This window comes from Coregonus clupeaformis, chromosome 2 (genome assembly GCF_020615455.1).
Source record: "Coregonus clupeaformis isolate EN_2021a chromosome 2, ASM2061545v1, whole genome shotgun sequence".
In the NCBI taxonomy this organism is placed as follows: Eukaryota; Metazoa; Chordata; class Actinopteri; order Salmoniformes; family Salmonidae; genus Coregonus; species Coregonus clupeaformis.
This window is the reverse complement of record NC_059193.1, coordinates 11,048,128-11,068,044: the sequence shown is the minus strand read 5'-3', so window position 1 is coordinate 11,068,044 and position 19,917 is coordinate 11,048,128. Positions and strand designations below refer to the sequence as shown.

Sequence of the window (19,917 nt, the reverse complement as noted above, 5' to 3'; positions counted from 1 at the left end):
CTCTGTGAATTTTAATCGCACAAAACCTATTATTTTGCAGGAAATACTATTTGTAGATCAGTGACTCTACACCTCTATTTGCTCAAGATGGTTTCGTGCGATTAATATTAGTAGAGCTACGCCTCTCCTGGATTAGGCAATCCCCTCCGCCAAACACACACGCACAACCAGAAATTGATTGATTTATTGATTGGAGACAGCTTGTGTCAATTACAGAACATTTCCTAGAAATTCCTACCTGCAGCAACATTAATGGACAATGCTGGAAATACTGGTAAAAGCACAGTGCTGCTAGCCTGGCTGATTCGTGACCCACGTGACTACACAGTGAGCTGAGGGGAGGCTGGTGTTAGGAAGACTACAGTGCTTTAAAAAAGTTCCCCAAAACTCCTGGCCCTAAGACACACATGCACACCTCCTAGAATCGCCCCGCTCCTCCATTACAGGGATGTAGAGTCCTGAGCATGGGGAAACACCTTCCCACCACTGGACACACACACACACTCTCACACACTCCTACTCTGTGGACATATACACTCCTACTCACAGAGCGTTTGATGGTGAGAAGAGCCTGGACACCGAGAAGCGCATACCGATACTTCAGACTACTTCAGTTTCTCCTGAACTCAGGTAGGACTTAAAGTTAGTTGCTTTGTCAATACTTTGTTCAGATGTTTGTTTGCTCACCTATTAGTAATATACAGTATTTGTTGTCTGAGAAGATATTGATGTACTTGTTTGTGTTGTGTTGATTGCAAGCTAGAACTAACCAGCATAATTGTATGTATAAAATATGCTTCTGTGCTCAAGTGTAGGTTTTGGTTCTGGTGGGGTCATCCATTTTTTTACATGTATATCTGGGGACATTAGTATCTGTTTTTGTGACATTTCATTGAATTATTGACTTACTTGCTTGACTGAATAGTCGATTTTGTGTTTTTCTCCTCAAATGCTGTTTCTTAGCTTTGTCAGTGATTTGGATAACAAAATCTAACTTTATCCTTCTAAAGAACATTGGCAATATCAAATGCTGAGGAAAATGTTGGAAACATTCTTCGATTTATCTTTAATCTCTCAATATAAATTACTCATAACATGACATTTTATTGAATGACAAATGTACCTTAAAAAATGAATTGTTAGACAAATAAGCCTGCCATATCTGCAGCCATCTTATGAGCTAGGTGGAGACTGGTGCCAAAGCCTGGCAGTTCTGCACTCCTTTTTGTTTTTAATTGCAATACTTTGGAAACATTATGATTTATTACAACTTATGTCAGACTGTTTGAGCTGGGATATTTCACAACACATCAAACACACGTTTGCTTTTTTGGGGTTAGCTCAGTCATATCTTACAAAAATATCAAAATATGTCAGGATAGGTTTAGACAACGATAACAAATAATACCTTTTCAGCCAAGGCAGAGGGAGAGAACGTCCATACAAACCAACTCAGTCCATTAGATCAGAATGCTAACAGAGAACTCTGGGAAATATCAGAACATTGACACGGTTCTTTGGAACACCATGGCCATCTTCTGGTTCTCTTCCCCAATTGGCTGTCTTTGAACTGGCACTCTCATGACACAGTAACTGTGTAGATGGGAGGTGAATATAATTTAAAGAAAACAAACTCGTTTACACTAAATAAAGATAAGCACCCTAAACATACTTTGATTAACAGCGAGACGTATGTCTAGCAGGTTGGCAGAAGTTAATCGTTTAAAAACTTTGACAAGTTGATATCCAGGGTAGTCTGGTGTGTGTCAGTGTGTCTCTGTGTGTTATTATGACAGGGGCCCTAACGTGGACGTTGGTCTGAACCCTCCTATTAGTCACCTGGTCTTCAGCCCTGGGCCTGGGAGAGAGATCGAGGAGCGAGATCTCTCCATCACCAGATCTTCAGGATGAATAAAACGTGGACAAGTGAGGTGGTTTAGAGCGGGATGTCTTAACGGTAGTAACGTCATACTTTCCTCTATGGGTAAATCCATTTCAATTCAATAATTTTTTGACAGCACACCTTTTGAGTTCAATGAAACCTTCCATACATATTTGCCTACTGTAGAAGTGCTCCGAAAGTTACTTTTTGGACCTGAATGACGAAATATTCAAGAGATGGCACTCCTCTGGTACTCCTGGTCTGAGCATTTCCTAGTATTCTGTACATAAATCTGATACACTCCATTTAGTATATGTTATGTATCGTATGGTATGTATTCATTTGTGGATGTCCATCATCCGTTTCGCATGATATGTTACGAATTAGTGAAATGAACAATATATTACGAATTTGCAAAACGTATGATATGTTACAAATTCCAATTTGTTGTTGCTAATGTTAGCTAGGTGGCTAACGTTAGCTAGGCTAAGGGTTAAGGTTAGGAGTTAGGTTAAAGTTAGGGTTAGCCAAAAGGGTTAGGTAACGTGCTAAGTAGTTACAAAGTATCTTAAAAGTTGTTGAAAAGTTGCTAACTAGCTAAAATGCTACAGTTGTCCATGAGGAGATTCAAACACACAACTTTTGGGATGCTAGACATACGCATTATACGCCCACCCATCCACCGGCCAAGCACCCTCCTTTTCGTTTTTGTCTTATGTAACCATACCAAAGTAACATATCATACTAATTTGAGAGTCTCTGATTTATATTTACTATGTTTAGTCCATGAGACCAGACTGTGTATATAGTCTCCTTATTTTGTGTTAATATATTTTTTTTTTGCACATTTCTTACTTTTAACTCTGCATTGTTGGGAAAGGGCTAGTAAGTAAGTATTTCACGGTAAAGTCTACACCGGTTGTATTAGTCTCATGCGACAAATAAAATGTGATTTGATTTAAATTTGACTTTTTTGCATACCCCACCATACCATGAGACAGCCAGGTCTTCATCACTGGAAAATATACAGTTGAGAATATCATTTAAAAAGCTTACAAACAGGGTTGCCAAACTATTTTATAATTGCTTTTAAAAAAAATAAGTACTGCAACTTTTTAAAAAACAAACGTCAATGATCTAAAAACGCGTAAACTCCGATTTTTTTCATATTCGCATGTTGTTGTTTACACCCTATTTTACATCATCTGACGTTTTTGTGTTGTGACCACCATCGTTTGAGAAACGATGCTCTTGAATACAGGATGGCTGTCATGTTTTGGCTGTTAATTGTACTAAAATGGGAATTAAATGTATATTTTAACTTTCAAATGGTACCACAAAGATGGTTGGAGGTCCACACAGAATGTTGACTTGAATATCTGTTTTAAATTATACTGTCAATCCTCCATAGGAAACCTATTGAAATATAGATAGACATGACCATTTAATTTGACATTCGAGGGCAGGTGGACCGGCGACCATCGTTGTGGTAATAATTAGAAGTTGAAAGCCAGTATGAGGGTTTGCGCTCAGGCTATGGGAGGCAGCCGGTGCGCAGTAGAAAAAGTATGTAGAGTTCAAAGGGTACTCGCACTCAAAACCATGAAAAAGAATAACCCAAGGAGGCAGAGATGCAAAACTAATGTAATGAATTTAATACACGCTCAAAAGACTAAAAAAAGTGAAAGGTGCTATAAAACAAACTGAGCATATGTTTCGGCCTCTTTCATCAGTGCAGTACAAACAAATTAGGAAGATACATACTTAAGGAGTCACACCTGCTGTGCATAACAGGTGCAAGCAGATAGTTGATTCGATAGCCTACTGGTGAACAGGGAGTCCATACATATTAGCAAGGAATATGTAGAATATCAAAAATGGACAATTCAAATGTCACAATTGAAAAAATACGTCTAGGCTACATAACTATCAGAAGCAATAATGGTCAATGGCACAGAATTTAAAGATCAGTCACAGCATGATTAGCCTCATAAAGGTCTAGCCACTGGTGATTTCAGTTCATTTCTTTGGATGGAAGACCATAGATACACTACATTGTTAGAACCACAGGTAATGACTCTATTGATGGTGTATTCTTTATTTGTGACGAAAGATCTGAAGCTGTTGCACTTTTTAATACCTGTACAGGCCGCACAATTGCCGCAGGGGAATATATTACCCAGAAGTTCCTAAGGAGATTTCGCTGCGTCATAAGTGTCTGCGCGAACCAGCATGTCCCAGGCTGCGGGACCTGGAGTGAGTGAACAGGGAAAGATCATGAAACGCATCTGAGCCCACAGTTTGCAATACATGCCAGTGTAGTCTAATAACGTCAGGTCTGTAAGGAGTGTGCGGTAAAGTTTATTTTAATTTTTTGCGTTTGCCTTGTTCACGTCTGTCCATAGCCTTTATCGAGAGCAGAGTCCAAACTTTCTGTTGATACGTGAAGAAGGCTATTTTTGTCAGTCGGTTTGACAGAGGGTAGAACGAATTGTCAAATCACATGTCTAGAAAATGTATCTTTGCAGGGTCACGTTCCAAACTGAAGTTAATAGTCAACTAAGCCACTGGAATTCTAATGGAACGAGTCCAGTTCCGTGTTGGTGCCCTTTCATGAGATAAAAACATAAATATAGCGTTTGTAGAACACAATGTTATCAGAAAAAATATTATTAGAACGGATATTTATCCTGAGGCCCATAACATTGTTGGCATAATCAGGGGCGAAGGTAGCACCCATCGAAATGCCTCGGGATTGCAGATAATTCTCTCCAAACAAAACATAGTTCTTAGTACCAACTCAGCCATTTCAACTAAACTGGGTGGTAGGAGTAGTCAGCTCTAGCGTCTAAAGAGTAACGTAAAGCCTCCAGTCCAATGTTGTGGGGAATGTTGGTGTACAAACTAATTATGTCCATAGTTACAAGAAAAGTAGGCCTATCATCATTGTTCAGCTTTAGTTCAGATAAGTGATGAAGTCGTCCGTGTCTCTTAGGTAGGATGGTATCTTAGTAAAGAGAGGTCTGATGTGGAAATCAATGAAATAAGACAAAGGCTCGGTTAGTCATTACTTGCCCCAATCGGACGTCCGGGGGGAAACTCCTGGTAATCATTGTGCGTTTCTGGTAAAAATGTACCTAACGGCCATGGTGGGCCGCTTGTTGAGGAGGTAGCCCCGCTCATTGTCAGTCAGGTAGGCTGCCTCAGCTGAGAAAAGTACATTTCAGTTTTGTATACAGGTAGGGTTACCTTTGAGTTTACAGTAGGAGTCCGTGTCAGACAATTGTCTATGGATTTCTCCATCATAGTCAGATCTATTCATGCATGCCAATCCACCTCCCTTATCACAGCTCTTGAAGATAAGGTTGGGATTTTTTTTAGATGGAATGAAGCATGTCTCTTTGTGTCTTGCCGTAGTTGGAAGCATATTTTTTTGTCATTAGCAACAAACAATTTATCAACATCTCTTGCCACAAGCTTGCAAAGCGTGTCAATAGCTGAGTTATTTAGAAGGGGGCAGAATGTGCTCTTAGATTTGGATACTGGACGACTATCGTCATTAGCATTACACACCTAGAGGTAGACTAGTTCTGCCGTTATGGAACGAAAACGCAAAGCGCTCCCTTGGTTTGAAAGGGGTTGGTTCTCCGTCTAGGGAAAAAGGAAAGTCCCTTGTTAAGCACAGTTGCTTCATCCTCATTGAGAATATCAACAGATAGGTATTCCATATCTATTGCTTCTGATATTGCTATGCAGCCTAGATCGTTGTCTTTTTTCAATCATATGTGACATTTGAATTGTACATTTCTTTAAAATATTTTTCTACATATTCCTTGCATGGTCTCCCTATTCGCCAGTGTCTAATCAACTTTCTGCTTGCGCCTGTTAGGCACAGCAGGTGTCTCCTTAAAGACGCTGCATGATCAATCTGCTGTCTGCATTGGCCGTGCAGCATTTACGGTGATATGGCCTCTGCAGAAGTCAGCGCATTCATACTTCTTGCACTTCGCGGAGCAGAGCTGTTGTCAAGGAAGTGAGTTTGGTGTTTATACAGGACCTACCGTCAACCAATGATGTCAATGCGGAGTCCTCCCCATTGTTACAAAACCTGAGAGGCGCTCGGCGATGCGGTACAGAGCTCAATTTGGCCTATGCGTGCCTCTGGAGCCTTCGCAATTGCGTCACACCATGCATACGGCGCCTCCGACCACCTTTTCGGATCAAGCATAGATTGACTCTTAAGTACTTGTCTTCCTAATTTGTTTGTACAGCACTGATGAAGACGAGGCCGAAATGCTCCGTTTTGTCTTATAGCACCCTGCACTTTCGCTTTTTGTATTGTTTTGAGCATTAATTAAATACATTATTTTTGCATATCGGCCTCTGGGTTGTTCCTTTTCATGGTTTTGGGTGCAGTATCTTTTGAAATCTACAATAATTACAAGTACACATTTCAATTCAATAAACATTTCAATGGTGTACAAGCTAAATTGCAGTGGTCTGAAGGGAAAGGTCCATTCTATTAATTCTAATTTCTATGACTGAAATGACACCAACCATGTTATGTCTCAACCGCTGGCTGGCTGCTGCTCAACAGGTGGCGCGCATAACACAAACACCTAATAAAGTAGGGTCTAAGCTACAACACATGCAAATATGGAAAAATATCAGGTTTTTACATAGAGGTTAAAGGTTAAGACATTACATTTTTTATTACACTTTTTCCCCCCAAGAAATTATCAAATAGTTTGACAATCCTGTTTGTAAGCTTTTAAGTCATAAACTCAACCATCAAGCATCTTTCCCAGTGATGAAGATGTGTCTGATTATTATACCATGACATTTAAATAATTAAATGTATTTATATCTCTTGTGGTCCTCTGTAGCTCAGCTGGTAGAGCACGGCGCTTGTAACGCCAAGGTAGTGGGTTCGATCCCCGGGACCACCCATACACGCAACAAAAAAAAATATGCACGCATGACTAAGTCGCTTTGGATAAAAGCGTCTGCTAAATGGCATATTATATTTATATTATATTATGGTGTGGCAGGGTATACAAAATGAGTCAACTTTGAGCACCTTTATCTCTTGAATGTTCGGGCATTCCGGTCCAAAATGTCACTTTCTGCCCACTTCTTCCATGGGCAAACATGTATGGAAAGTGTTTAAATCAAAAGGGATGCTGTCAAAAAATGTTTCAATTCCTATAGGAGATATGCTTCATATCTTGTCTCACACTTACTTTCATGTTCTGGAAATGACCAGAGAACGACCCAGTTGTGTTTTTTTTTTTTTCCCCTTGATTATCAAAGTTGTTGATGGTCTCAATTTCCATGAAGAGATCATCATCATTGAATATATACACACACGTTAGTGCTGAGCAATTAGTGCTTTTTGAGGTTGGTTCGGTTTAATTTTTAAAAATTTATTATAGTTTTCGATTTTTTAAAACTCTGTTCACAACGTTGACATCAGCAAACCACTCGCCCACACGACGCCGTCTGCCCCGTACAGTTGAAACCGGGATTCATCCATGAAGAGCGCACTTCTCCAGCATGCCAGTGGCCATCGAAGGTGAGCATTTGCCCAGTGAAGTCAGTTACGATGCCGAACTGCAGTCAGGTCAAGACCCTGGTGAGGACGACGAGCACGCAGATGAGCTTCCCTTATAGTTTGTGCAGAAATTCTTCGGTTGTGAAAACCCACAGTTTCATCAGCTGTCCAGGCGGCTGGTCTCAGACGATCCCGCAGGATGTGGAGGTCCTGGGCTGGCATAGTTACCACGTGGTCTGCGGTTGTGAGGCGGGTTGGACATACTGCCAAATTCTCTAAAACGACATTGGAGACGGGTTATGGTAGAGAAAATAACATTGAATTATCTGTCAACAGCTCTGGTGGACATTCCTGCAGTCAGCATGCCAATTGCACGCCCCCTCAAAACTTGAGACATCTGTGGCATTGTGTTGTCAAACAAAACTGCACATTTTAGAGTGGCCTTTTATTGTCCCCAACACAAGGTCATGCTGTTTAATCAGCTTCTTGATATGCCACACCTGTCAGTTGGATAGATTATCTTGGCAAAGGAAAAATGCTCACTGACAGGGATGTAAACAAATTTGTGAACCAAATTTGAGAGAGAAGCTTTTTGTGCATATAGAACATTTCTGGGATCTTTTAATTTCAGCTCATGAAGAAACACGTGACCAACACTTTACATGTTGCGTTTATATATTTTTCCGGTGTACATCACACAGTTTAGGCTTGATTTGATTTATCTCTTCAGAAACTGCACATCGAGCGAGCTGACAGAAAAAAAAAATGAATTAAATAGAATTCAAATAATTGAACCGATTGTTGGTCAATTAGTTGTTTAAAAAACGAAAAATAACCGGTATTTCGGTTAATCGCTCAGCACTAACACACATTCAAAATCCTATTTGACCTAACCTTAATTGTAACCCTAAACCTAACCCCTAAAATAGCCTCTTTCCTTGTGGGGACCGGCAAAATGTCCCCACTTGTCCGAATTTTCCTTGTTTTACTATCCTTTACTATCCAAGGATGTTTTACTATCCTTGAAACCAAACACACACACACACACTTCTAAGAATGGTGCCTGTGTGTCTAGCTGTGCCACCGTCTGTATCGTGGAAGAGGCCGTAGAGCAGATCCTGGCGAACCCTGACCCCTGTGGTGGGGGGGTGAGCTCGGGGCAATGCGGTGCCCCACCCTGCTGGCCCTGCTGGCAGGTGTCATGCTTTACCTGGTGATGGGGGCGCTGGTGTTCCGGACCTTGGAAAGCCCCAAGGAGAGCAAGGAGCACGAGAAGCTGCTCTGCACCACACGCGACTTCCTTGGAAACCACTCCTGTGTCACCGCACAGAACCTCAGCGACCTCATAAAGGTACACACTCACCATAGTGCATACACTTGAACAGACAGACAAGTTAAAACACATCTGAGAAGAACCTAATCTAAACAGACTAAGACCGGTGTAGAGCCCTACCTGAGAAAGTGTAGCCAGCGGTAGATTCAGCTGCGGGACAAGTTTTGTCGGAGAGGATGGTAATTTGTAAATTAACCACAATTTAAGCACCAAAAGGCCTTTGAAAATCACGCTGAGCCAAGTTTCTTTTTATTTGTGTGAATTGGAAATATACTTATTTTTAGCAGAATTCCTGGTGATTTTAGTATTTTTTGACCAAAAACTAAAATCCTAAAAAGAAGAACACAGACCCCAGATGTAGACCTAACCTAAGACTGGTAATGAGCAGGTGTAGACCCAACCTAAGACTGGTAATGAGCAGGTGTAGACCCAGCCAGCCAGCCAGCCAGCCAGCCTGTCTGTTCTGTCTCTTTACTGTCAGAGTGTGGTGAAAGCGGTGGAGGCAGGCCTGGACGTAAAACACAGTTCCACCAACTTCACTAGCAGGTGGGACCTGGCCAGCGCCTTCTTCTTCTGTGGTACCATCATCACCACCATCGGTGAGCCTTTGTTTGTTTTTTTCCTCCTGCAAACCCTTTGGTAACAACTTAGTCAGACTGATGTGCATTTTGAATTTGATAGAAAATGAATAATCCCATCTCGGAAAATACAATGAACCTCAAGAGACTTCCCACTGGGCACAAGCTGGTTGAATCAACGATGTTTCCACGTAATTTAAATGAAATTACGTTGAACCAACGTGGAATATATGTTGAATTGACGTCTGTCCCCAGTGGGTTGCTGGTTAAATGACTAATTTTTTAAGTGATATAGATTAACATATAGGTGAATGTATATGGTCTCCATCTGTCCTCAGGGTTTGGGAACCTGTCTCCCAGGACCAAATGGGGCCAGCTGTTCTGTGTCTGTTATGCCCTGGTAGGGATCCCCATGTTTGGTTTCCTGCTGGCTGGTGTCGGGGACCACATGGGGACGGGGCTGAGGAAGGCTGTGTGGAAGATGGAGACACTCTTCCTGGTGAGACTACGCTGTCTTGTCTCAGGGGCTGGGGCTGCTTCATTTACGGGATATCATCTCATTGTACTCGCCTGTCTCAGTGGCCTGCTTAAGTGATGTCATGTCACTGTGCTGTAAACAGAAGAGGCCGTCTTGGAGTCTCTAGCACTTGAAACACGTTACACACAAGTAGAACAGAAGCCGACTTAAACATTCAGTTAGTCATTAGCTACTTCCCAATGTAACTTTGCAGTAATATTTTTTTAAGTTTCTGTTTATCAAAGAAAAGGCACAGTATTTGAGCCTCTTGAGGAAGATCTTACCCTCTCCATACATCTACCTCATCTCTCCCTCTTTTAATACATAATTCTTTCCCTTCTTCTTTTGTGTCCCTCTTTCTCTCTGCCCCTCTCTCAGAAGCGGCGGGTCAGTCCCACCTATGTGCGGGTCATGTCTGCCGTTCTGTCCATCCTGATTGGCTGTCTGATCTTCCTCGCCGTGCCAACGCTGGTGTTTAAGGAAGTGGAGGACTGGTCATTTCTGGAGGCGCTCTACTTTGTGGTCATCACCCTCACCACGGTCGGCTTCGGAGACTATGTAGCAGGTATGAAGTGAAGTGAACACGGGGTACATGAAAGACACTGTACACACTTTGGATAGTATAGAATCTGGAGAGTACACACTCTACACATTCCTTTCAGGCAGGGGCGCAACTTTGGTTTCATAAGCGGGGGGGGGACATAACTTTTTATTCAATTAATTTTTTGGTCAATATTTTTTGGGGATAAACACTCCAAACAGCCTACCCGACGCTCGGAGGCGTCCGCATGGCCCTAAAGCACACCTTTGCCTCATTTTGTCTCACATTCCAATTATAAGACTGGGGGGGACAAAACTGCAATTTCATGTCCCCCTGTCCCCAGTGAAAGTTGCACCCCTGCTTTCAGGATACACACTATGAAAGATACACATCATATTTCATAGGGATAGGGACCTATCGAAACCCCTTTGTTCGTGGGTGCACGTGCATGCGTCAATGTCCTTGTTCTTAGGTGCTAACCGGAGGGACGGAGATCTGTTTAAGCCCCTGGTGTGGCTCTGGATAGTGTTTGGCCTGGCTTACTTTGCCTCTATACTCACCATGATTGGGAACTGGCTGCGGGTCCTATCCAAGAAAACACGTGCTGAGGTGAGTGGTAGTGAGTGGGACACAAACCAAGGATTTACTGGGGGCACTTTGGATTTGAACTGTCAATATTTACTTATCCTTTATCCCTCTGTCTCTGGGTTTCTTTCACTCTCACCTCTCTCACCTCTCTCTCTCTCTCTCTCTCTCTCTCTCTCTCTCTCTCTCTCTCTCTCTCTCTCTCTCTCGCTCTCTCTCTCGCTCTCTCTCTCTCGCTCTCTCTCTCGCTCTCTCTCTCTCTCTCTCTCTCGCTCTCTCTCTCTCTCAAAATTCAATTCAATTCAAGGGGCTTTATTGGCATGGGAAACATATGTTTACATTGCCAAAGCAAGTGAAATGGATAAACTAAAGTGAAATAAACAATATTAAGTGAACAGTAAATATTACACTCACAAAAGTTCCAAAGGAATAAAGACATTTAAAATGTCATATTATGTCTATATACAGTGTTGTAACGATGTGCAACTAGTTAAAGTACAAAAGGGGGAAAAAAATAAACATAAATGGGTTGTATTTACAATGGTGTTTGTTCTTCACTGGTTGCCCTTTTCATGTGGTAACAGGTCACAAATCTTGCTGCTGTGATGGCACACTGTGGTATTTCACCCAATAGATATGGGAGGTTATCAAAATTTAGATTTGTTTTCAAATTCTTTGTGGGTCTGTGTAATCTGAGGGAAATATGTGTCTCTAATATGGTCATACATTTGGCAGGAGGTTAGGAAGTGCAGCTCAGTTTCCACCTCATTTTGTGGGCAGTGTGCACATTGCCTGTCTTCTCTTGAGAGCCAGGTCTGCCTACGGTGACCTTTCTCAATAGCAAGGCTATGCTCACGGAGTCTGTACATAGTCAAAGCTTTCCTTAATTTTGGGTCAGTCACAGTGGTCAGGTATTCTGCCACTGTGTACTCTTTGTTTAGGGCTAAATTGCATTCTAGTTTTCACAGTTTTTTTTGTTAATTCTTTCCAATGTATCAAGTAATTATATATTTATTTTCTCATGATTTGGTTGGGTCTAATTGTGTTGCTGTCCTGGGGCTCTGTGGGGTCTGTTTGTGTTTGTGAACAGAGCCCCAGGACCCGCTTGCTTAGGGGACTCTTCTCCAGGTTCATCTCTCTGTAGGTGATGGCTTTGTTATGGAAGGTTTGGGAATCGCTTCGTTTTAGGTGGTTGTAGAATTTAACGGCTTTTCTGGATTTTGATAATTAGCGGGAATCGGCCTAATTCTGCTCTGCATGCATTATTTGGTGTTTTTCATTGTACACTGAGGATATTTTTGCAGAATTCTTCATGCAGAGTCTTAATTTGGTGTTTGTCCCATTTTGTGACTTCTTGGTTGGTGAGCGGAACCCAGATCTTACAACCATGAAGGGCAATGGGTTCTATAACTGATTCAAGTATTTTTTGCCAGATCCTCATTGGTATGTCAAATGTTATGTTCCTTTTGATGGCATAGAAGGCCCTTCTTGCCTTGTCTCTCAGATCGTTCACAGCTTTGTAGAAGTTACCTGTGGAACTGATGTTTAGGCCGAGTATGCATCGTTTTTTGTGTGCTCTAGGGCAACGGTGTCTAGATGCAATTTGTATTTGTGGTCCTGGCAACTGGACCTTTTTTGGAACACCATTATTTTTGTCTTACTGAGATTTACTTTCAGGGCCCAGGTCTGACAGAATCTGTGCAGAAGATCTAGGTGCTGCTGTAGGCCCTCCTTGGTTGGGGACAGAAGCACCAGATCATCAGCAAACAGTCGACATTTTACTTCAGATTCTAGTAGGGTGAGGCCAGGTGCTGCAGACTGTTCTAGTGCCCTCGCCAATTCGTTGATATTTATGTTGAAGAGGGTGGGGCTTAAGCTGCATCCCTGTCTCACCCCACAGCCCTGTGGAAAGAAATGTGTGTGTTTTTTTGCCAATTTTAACTGCGCACTTGCTGTTTGTGTACATGGATTTCATAACGTTGTATGTTTTTGCCCCAACACCACTTTCCATCAATTTGTATAGCAGACCCTCATGCCAAATTGAGTCAAAAGCTTTTTTTAAATCAACAAAGCATGAGAAGACTTTGCCTTTGTTTTGGTTTGTTTGTCAATTAGGGTGTGCAGGGTGAATACGTGGTCTGTCGTACGGTAATTTGGTAAAAAGCCAATTTGACATTTGCTCAGTACATTGTTTTCACTGAGGAAATGTACAAGTCTGCTGTTAATGATAATGCAGAGGATATTCCCAAGGTTGCTGTTGACGCATATCCCACAGTTGTTATTGAGGTCAAATTTGTCTCCACTTTTGTGGATTGGGGTTATCAGTCCTTGGTTCCAAATATTGGGTAAGATACCAGAGCTGAGGATGATGTTAAAGATTTTAAGTATAGCCAATTGGAATTTGTGGTCTGTACATTTGATCATTTAATGTAGGATACCATGAACACCACAGGCCTTTTTGGGTTGGAGGGTTTATATTTTGTCCTGTAGTTCATTCAATGTAATTGGAGAATCCAGTGGGTTCTGGTAGTCTTTAATAGCTGATTCTAAGATTTGTAATTGATCATGTATATGTTTTTACTGTTTGTTCTTTGTTATAGAGCCTAGTTAAATAAAGGTTAAATAAATAAAATAAAATAAAAAATAGAGCAAAAAAGATTGGAGAAGTGGTTTACCCATACATCTCCGTTTTGGATAGATAACTCTTAGTGTTGTTGTTTGTTTAGTGTGTTCCAATTTTCCCAGAAGTGGTTAGATTCTATGGATTCTTCAATTACATTGAGCTGATTTCTGACTGTTTCTTCTTTTTCCATAGTGTATTTCTGTATTGTTTTAGTGATTCACCATAGTGAAGGTGTAGACTCAGATTTGCTGTGTCTCTATGTTTTTGGTTGGATAGGTTTCTCAATTTCTTTCTTTAGGTTTTTGCATTCTTCATCAAACCATTTGTTGTTGTTGTTAATTTTCTTAGATTGTCTGCTTGAAATTTTTAGATTTTATAGGGAAGCTGAAAGGTCAAATATACTGTTTAGGTTTTCTACTGCAAAGTTTACACCTTCAATATTACAGTGAAATGTTTTGTCCAGGAAGTTGTCTAAAAGGGATTGAATTTGTTGTTGCCTAATCGTTTTTTGGTAGGTTTCTACACTACTTTCCTTCCATCTATTGCATTTCTTAATATTATGCAGTTCCTTTGGCTTTGATGCCTTGTGATTGAATATTGCTCTGTTCAGGTAGACCATGATTTTGCTGTGATCTGATAGGGGTGTTAGTGGGCTGACTGTGAACGCTCTGAGAGACTCTGGGTTGAGGTCAGTGATAATGTAATCTACTATACTACTGCCAAGGGATGAGCTGTAGGTGTACCTACCATAAGAGTCCCCTCGAAGCCTACCATTGACTATGTACAGACCCAGTGTGCGACAGAGCTGCAGGAGTTGTGACCCATTTTTGTTAGTTGTTTTGTCATAGTTGTGTCTAGGGAGGCATATTTGGGAGGGAATGCTGTCATCTCCAGGTAGGTGTTTGTCCCGCTGTGTGCTGAGGGTGTTCGGTTCTTATCCAGTTCTGGCATTTAGGTCACCACAGACTAGTACATGTCCCTGGGCCTGGAAATGGTTGATCTCCCCCTGTAGGATGGAGAAGCTATCATCGTTAAAGTTTGTGGATTCTATTTTGGGGATATAGGTAGCATACATGATGACATTTGTCTCTGTTGAGATCATTTCCTTATTAATTTCTATCCAGATGTAAAATGTTCCTGTTTTGACTAATTGAATAGAGTGGGTTAGGTCTGCTCTATACCAAATTAGCATACCCCCTGAGTCTCTTCCCTGTTTCACCCCTGGTAGTTTGGTGGGTGGGACTACCAGCTCTCTGTAACCTAGAGGGCAACCAGTGGGTCCGTCTCCTCTATAACATGTTTCTTGTAGGATGACAATGTCTGTATTTCCAATTTCTTTGATGAAGTCTGGGTTCCTGCTCTTTAGGCCAAAGGCAGATGACCTCAGGCCTTGTATATTCCAGGATGAGATAGTAAAAGCTTTGTGTTCCATAGTGTATTTTTGTGTGGTTTAGGCCCGGACCATTACAGTAGGTGTGATGAGAGCATGCTGAGCATCTGATACATACCTCTTAGGTCGCAGGATGGGGCTTGGGGGGGTGCATTAGTGGGGGTTGAGCCTGTTGCTCTTCTCTCTCACCTCTCTCGCTCTCACCTCTCACACCTCACTCTCTCACCTCTCACACCTCTCTCTCACACCTCTCACACCGCTCACCTCTCTCTCTCGCTCACCTCTCTCTCTCGCTCACCTCTCTCCCTCGCTCACCTCTCTCCCCCGCTCAGCTCTCTCTCCCGCTCACCTCTCTCTCCCGCTCACCTCTCTCTCCCGCTCACCTCTCTCTCCCGCTCACCTCTCTCTCCCGCTCACCTCTCTCTCTCTCTCACCTCTCTCTCTCACCTCTCTCTCTCTCACCTCTCTCTGCCTCTCTCACCCTTTTTCCCTCTCCCTTTCTTTCTCAGATGGAGGAGTTGAGGGCCCATGCTACAGACTGGACCCAGAACATGTCCATGGACTTCCGGATCCTCAACCCTCTGGACCTCAACGACCCCTTCCTGCAGCAGCGGCGCCGCTGGAAACTCAGCACCCGGCGGCGGGTCCGCAGGGGGGTGCTGGGGCACCACGGCAGGCAGGGTGTCATAGGGGAGAACGGACATCTGCCCAATAGGTGGGTCACCCACACCCGCTCCATGACCCGTCTGGAGGTCGTGAGGTTAGGGGGGGGTGAGGTTAGGAATGAGGGGGCGAGGTTAGGACCAGGGGCGGGGGGCAGGTCGTTGGGCCGGACGGTGGCGAGGTCGCTCTCAATGCCTGCAGCACGCTCCGTGATGGAGTTAGACTATGACCCTGATCCTGTTTCTATGATGATGATGCAAGGGGAGACTGGGTCTGTGTTCGAGTCTGAGTCTGAGTTGCCGTCCGAGTCTCCAGAGTCTGACTGCAGATCAGAAGTCTCCTCCTCTGACTCTCACACCTCTGACGTGTGTACACCAGGGCAGGGGATCACTTTTGCCAGTTTTGATCCCAGTGGGTCTCTCTGTACTGAGCAGAGGGGAAGCCAGGGAGAATCCAGGCAGGTATTTTTCAAGGAGGACGTCCGGTTCCCTGTGCCTCTCCAGCAGCTCCCCAAGTCCCCCAAGCCCATCCCCATGTCGCCCATATTCTCTGTTACGCACATGCCTCTCCCCATACCCACCCCGCCAGGCTGCAAAATGCTCGATTTCTTTGGGGAGAACTTGGCCTACATTGACGAGTCGTCGGACACGCTGAGTGACCGGAACCAGCCGGTTGAGGGGGGTGTCAGCCCTCGCCCCCGTAAGCCCCGCAGGAGGAGTATGAGGAGGCAGCTGCCCCACCGGAGCCCCCTGAGGGAGAGGAGGGACAGCGACATGCAGCCCCCCTCCAACCCCCCGACACCTCCCCCTCTCTCCCATCTCAGAGACTGACACAGTGACATGCAGTCCCCCTCTAACCCCCCCACCCAATCCCCTCTCTCCCATCTCAGAGACTGATGAACAAACTGACAGACACAGGTCATCAAGGGGGATACTAAGGCTGGTCTTTATTACCAGTGTTCACAGGAGATGCAGACCTTAAAGCTCAGATGGACTTATATTATGTACTGGGGATAAAGGCCAACAATTTACTAGATCTCACTGACTGAGGACCACAGACGCCATTGAGATATATTTGTATGAAAACCAATGCATGTATTCAGCAGCACAGATATAGAATATAAAAACGGTCTAAGCTCAGTCAAGTCAGACTCACTGGGTTATGAAATAGCACCATCTCCTGGCTGGTAAGTGTAGTACCTCAACTCCTCTGCATAGGTGTAGAGCCTGCTGTGCTGTCTGATACTGGAGCTCAGCCCATACCTCAGCCATGGTTTTTAAATGACTGACTAAATTGGATAGACTTTTTTGAATAACCATTTTGGATCTGGTTTCAGAGATCCATATCTCTGTATATCCCAGTGTCCTTCAGCATGTGGGATATATCGTGCTCTGGTTGAATAAAGGCCGGTCCACAAAATGTAACTTGGTGCAAAAAGTTTTATTTCACATAATTTTTCAAGAGGTTAAATAAAACAAATGACTATAGTAAGGCCTATAAAGTGCCAAATAAAGTAACAGGGTTGACCGTAACAGGGTTGATGATTTCATCTTAAATCAGCCATAAATCCTCGCTGACAGGAGGTATGTAAGCTTGTTGTGTGCAACAGGGAGGGGCAATTGAATGAAAACTTCCCCAAAAAGGTTTTATAGATATTTCCACACTAGCATGATAAAGGATGATAATGCCCTTTTAGTGTAAGAGCTGTTTGAAAATAAATGTGACATTTCAGCCTGTTTTGGTGGGATGGAGTTTGGGCCTGTCTGGTGACATCACCAGGCAGTAAATTAGTTAATAGACCAATAACAAAGAGAGTTCCAAACCTCTCTGCCAATAACAGCTAGTTTTCAGTTTCCCCCTCCCTACTCAGACCATTCCCAGACAGTCCTAGCAAAGTTCTTGCTTGAGAAATCGCTCTTTGCTAAAAAGCTGTTTTGTTTCTTTTTGACCGTTTTGATTGACAACAATCACAATAAGTGACTTAATTGTTACCCAGAAATGATTTGATATTGAGTTAAAAACAGCTGCATTGGGCCTTTTTAAAATATCAAAGGGATGCAAAAGGGACTGATTTTGTGGAATGACCCATAACTTTAGTTTTGACTGCATTCTGTTTCTCTGAATACAAAGGAAATAAAGTCCTATTAAACCTACCTGAGATAACATAATACATGGAGAGGCCTTGGGGAGACGAGGGGGGTCAGATCGTATGTGTACATCACACACACACACACATACCATACACACACACTGCAAACAAACTACAAATGCACACACACACTACACACCCTCTCAAAGCCACTGAGTCAGACACACTCAGACACCCAGAGGAGTGTTACTGTGGGATAAATGCAGGTTGAATATCGTAAGGGGTGGTTAAGTGGAAAGGACTAACAGATGCTGGGGGGGAGGGGGACCTCACCACACCTCCGTCCTGCAGCCAGCAGCACCCCTAACGTCCTCCTCCCCCTACAGAGGCCACATGTCCTCACGTCCTCCGCTCTTCACGTCCTCTTCCCCCTCCTCCCCCTACAGAGGCCACATGTCCTCACGTCCTCCCCCCTTCACGTCCTCTTCCCCCTACAGAGGCCACATGTCCTCACGTCCTCCCCCGTTCACGTCCTCTTCCCCCTCCTCCCCTACAGAGGCCACATGTCCTCACGTCCTCCCCCCTTCACGTCCTCTTCCCCCTACAGAGGCCACATGTCCTCACGTCCTCCCCCGTTCACGTCCTCTTCCCCCTCCTCCCCCTACAGAGGCCACATGTCCTCACGTCCTCCCCTCTTCACGTCCTCTTCCCCCTCCTCCCCCTACAGAGGCCACATGTCCACACGTCCTCCCCCGTTCACATCCTCTTCCCCCTCCTCCCCTACAGAGGCCACATGTCCTCACGTCCTCCCCCATTCACATCCTCTTCCCCCTCCTCCCCCTACAGAGGCCACATGTCCTCAAATCCTCCCCCGTTCACGTCCTCTTACCCCTCCTCCCCTACAGAGGCCACATGTCCTCACGTCCTCCCCCGTTCACGTCCTCTTCCCCCTCCTCCCCCTACAGAGGCCACATGTCCTCATGTCCTCCCCCCTTCACGTCCTCTTCCCCCTCCTCCCCCTACAGAGGCCACATGTCCTCACAGCCTCCCCCCTTCACGTCCTATTCCCCCTCCTCCCCCTACAGAGAGGCCACACGTCCTTTTCCCAGACAGGGCCCCAGAAAGGCTGAGGGACTGGGGAAAGAGGAGGAGGAGAGGATTAATGGAGGCACAGTTTGGTTACTGTTTCAGACTCAATGTCCAACTCTCTAGGCATTATCTTATTTTCATCACCTTTCTGTGTTTGGTGCATAAAGCGGACCAACTTGGCGGCCGTACAGACCCACTCTGTTTCTCTCTAGGTTCAGTGTCAACCACAGGAGTACACAGAGCATAAAGATAAACATAGAGAACTCTACAGTCTTTCTCTCTCTCACACACACACGCCTACCTGAAATACCAGAAGGCCCAAAATAAGCTGAGCCTCAGGGTGGACGTATTTTGAGTTGAGGCATCTTATCAAAAGTGGTTAACGTGGCCAAACCTCAATGTGTGACTGGATCAATGTTAACAATATGACCTAATATATTGTACATCCAACAGCAATCAAGTAAGAAGTAAATGTACATGACAGATAAAGTGTGGTTACAGCTGTGAAACGTCCTATCATGCCAGACCTGATTGTTACAAATTTGCTACGGCTGCAAAATAGCTACCCCTGTCCAAAGCTGATGTGTTCCAAATTGGGCCTATGGCCCACGTCTCTCCTTTCAAAGCCTCTCTTTCTGTTTTATTCCCTCTCTCCTCTCCTCCCACCACAAACGGGTTTAAATCTGGCATTCCGTGAGTGGTCGCTGTCTGGAAATCTTTCACATCCTGTTTACGCCAGCAGATTTCAGCCCTCAACCACAGAGCTAGCTGGAGGCCCCGGGACACACAACCTCACTCCCTATCCTCCTTTCGTTCTCTTTCCCTCTCAGCCTCCTCTCTCTCTTCTCTTTCCTCGCTCTCTCCCTCTACTCCCCTCTCTCACCTCTTTATCTCCTTCTCTCCCTCCGCTTCTCTCTCTTTCTTTCAGACCAAAGGAAAACTACACTGCTCAAAAAAATTAAGGGAACACTAAAATAACACATCCTAGATCTGAATGAATGAAATAATCTTATTAAATACTTTTTTTCTTTACATAGTTGAATGTGCTGACAACAAAATCACACAAAAATTAT

The 19,917-nt window shown here is 43.8% G+C and overlaps 1 protein-coding gene across 1 annotated transcript; it reads left to right on the top strand.

Annotated features, from left to right (window-relative positions):
• The first annotated feature begins 308 nt into the window (after positions 1-308).
• LOC121535654 (potassium channel subfamily K member 4-like) lies at positions 309-16,496 on the top strand. Its single transcript, XM_045225479.1, has 8 exons — positions 309-630; positions 1,797-1,957; positions 8,512-8,787; positions 9,251-9,368; positions 9,686-9,846; positions 10,243-10,429; positions 10,878-11,014; positions 15,513-16,496. Exons 3-8 carry the CDS (start codon positions 8,599-8,601, stop codon positions 16,494-16,496), a joined length of 1,776 nt encoding a protein of 591 aa, XP_045081414.1. The 5' UTR covers positions 309-630; positions 1,797-1,957; positions 8,512-8,598.
• Positions 16,497-19,917: the final 3,421 nt, after the last annotated feature.

Bases quoted from the DNA above. Each gene is read 5' to 3' on its own strand.
- LOC121535654 (XM_045225479.1), top strand. From the start codon at position 8,599: ATGCGGTGCCCCACCCTGCTGGCCCTGCTGGCAGGTGTCATGCTTTAC. The intron at 9,847-10,242 runs GTGAGACTACGC...CCCCTCTCTCAG, and splicing joins AGATGGAGACACTCTTCCTG to AAGCGGCGGGTCAGTCCCAC. The intron at 10,430-10,877 runs GTATGAAGTGAA...CCTTGTTCTTAG, and splicing joins CTTCGGAGACTATGTAGCAG to GTGCTAACCGGAGGGACGGA.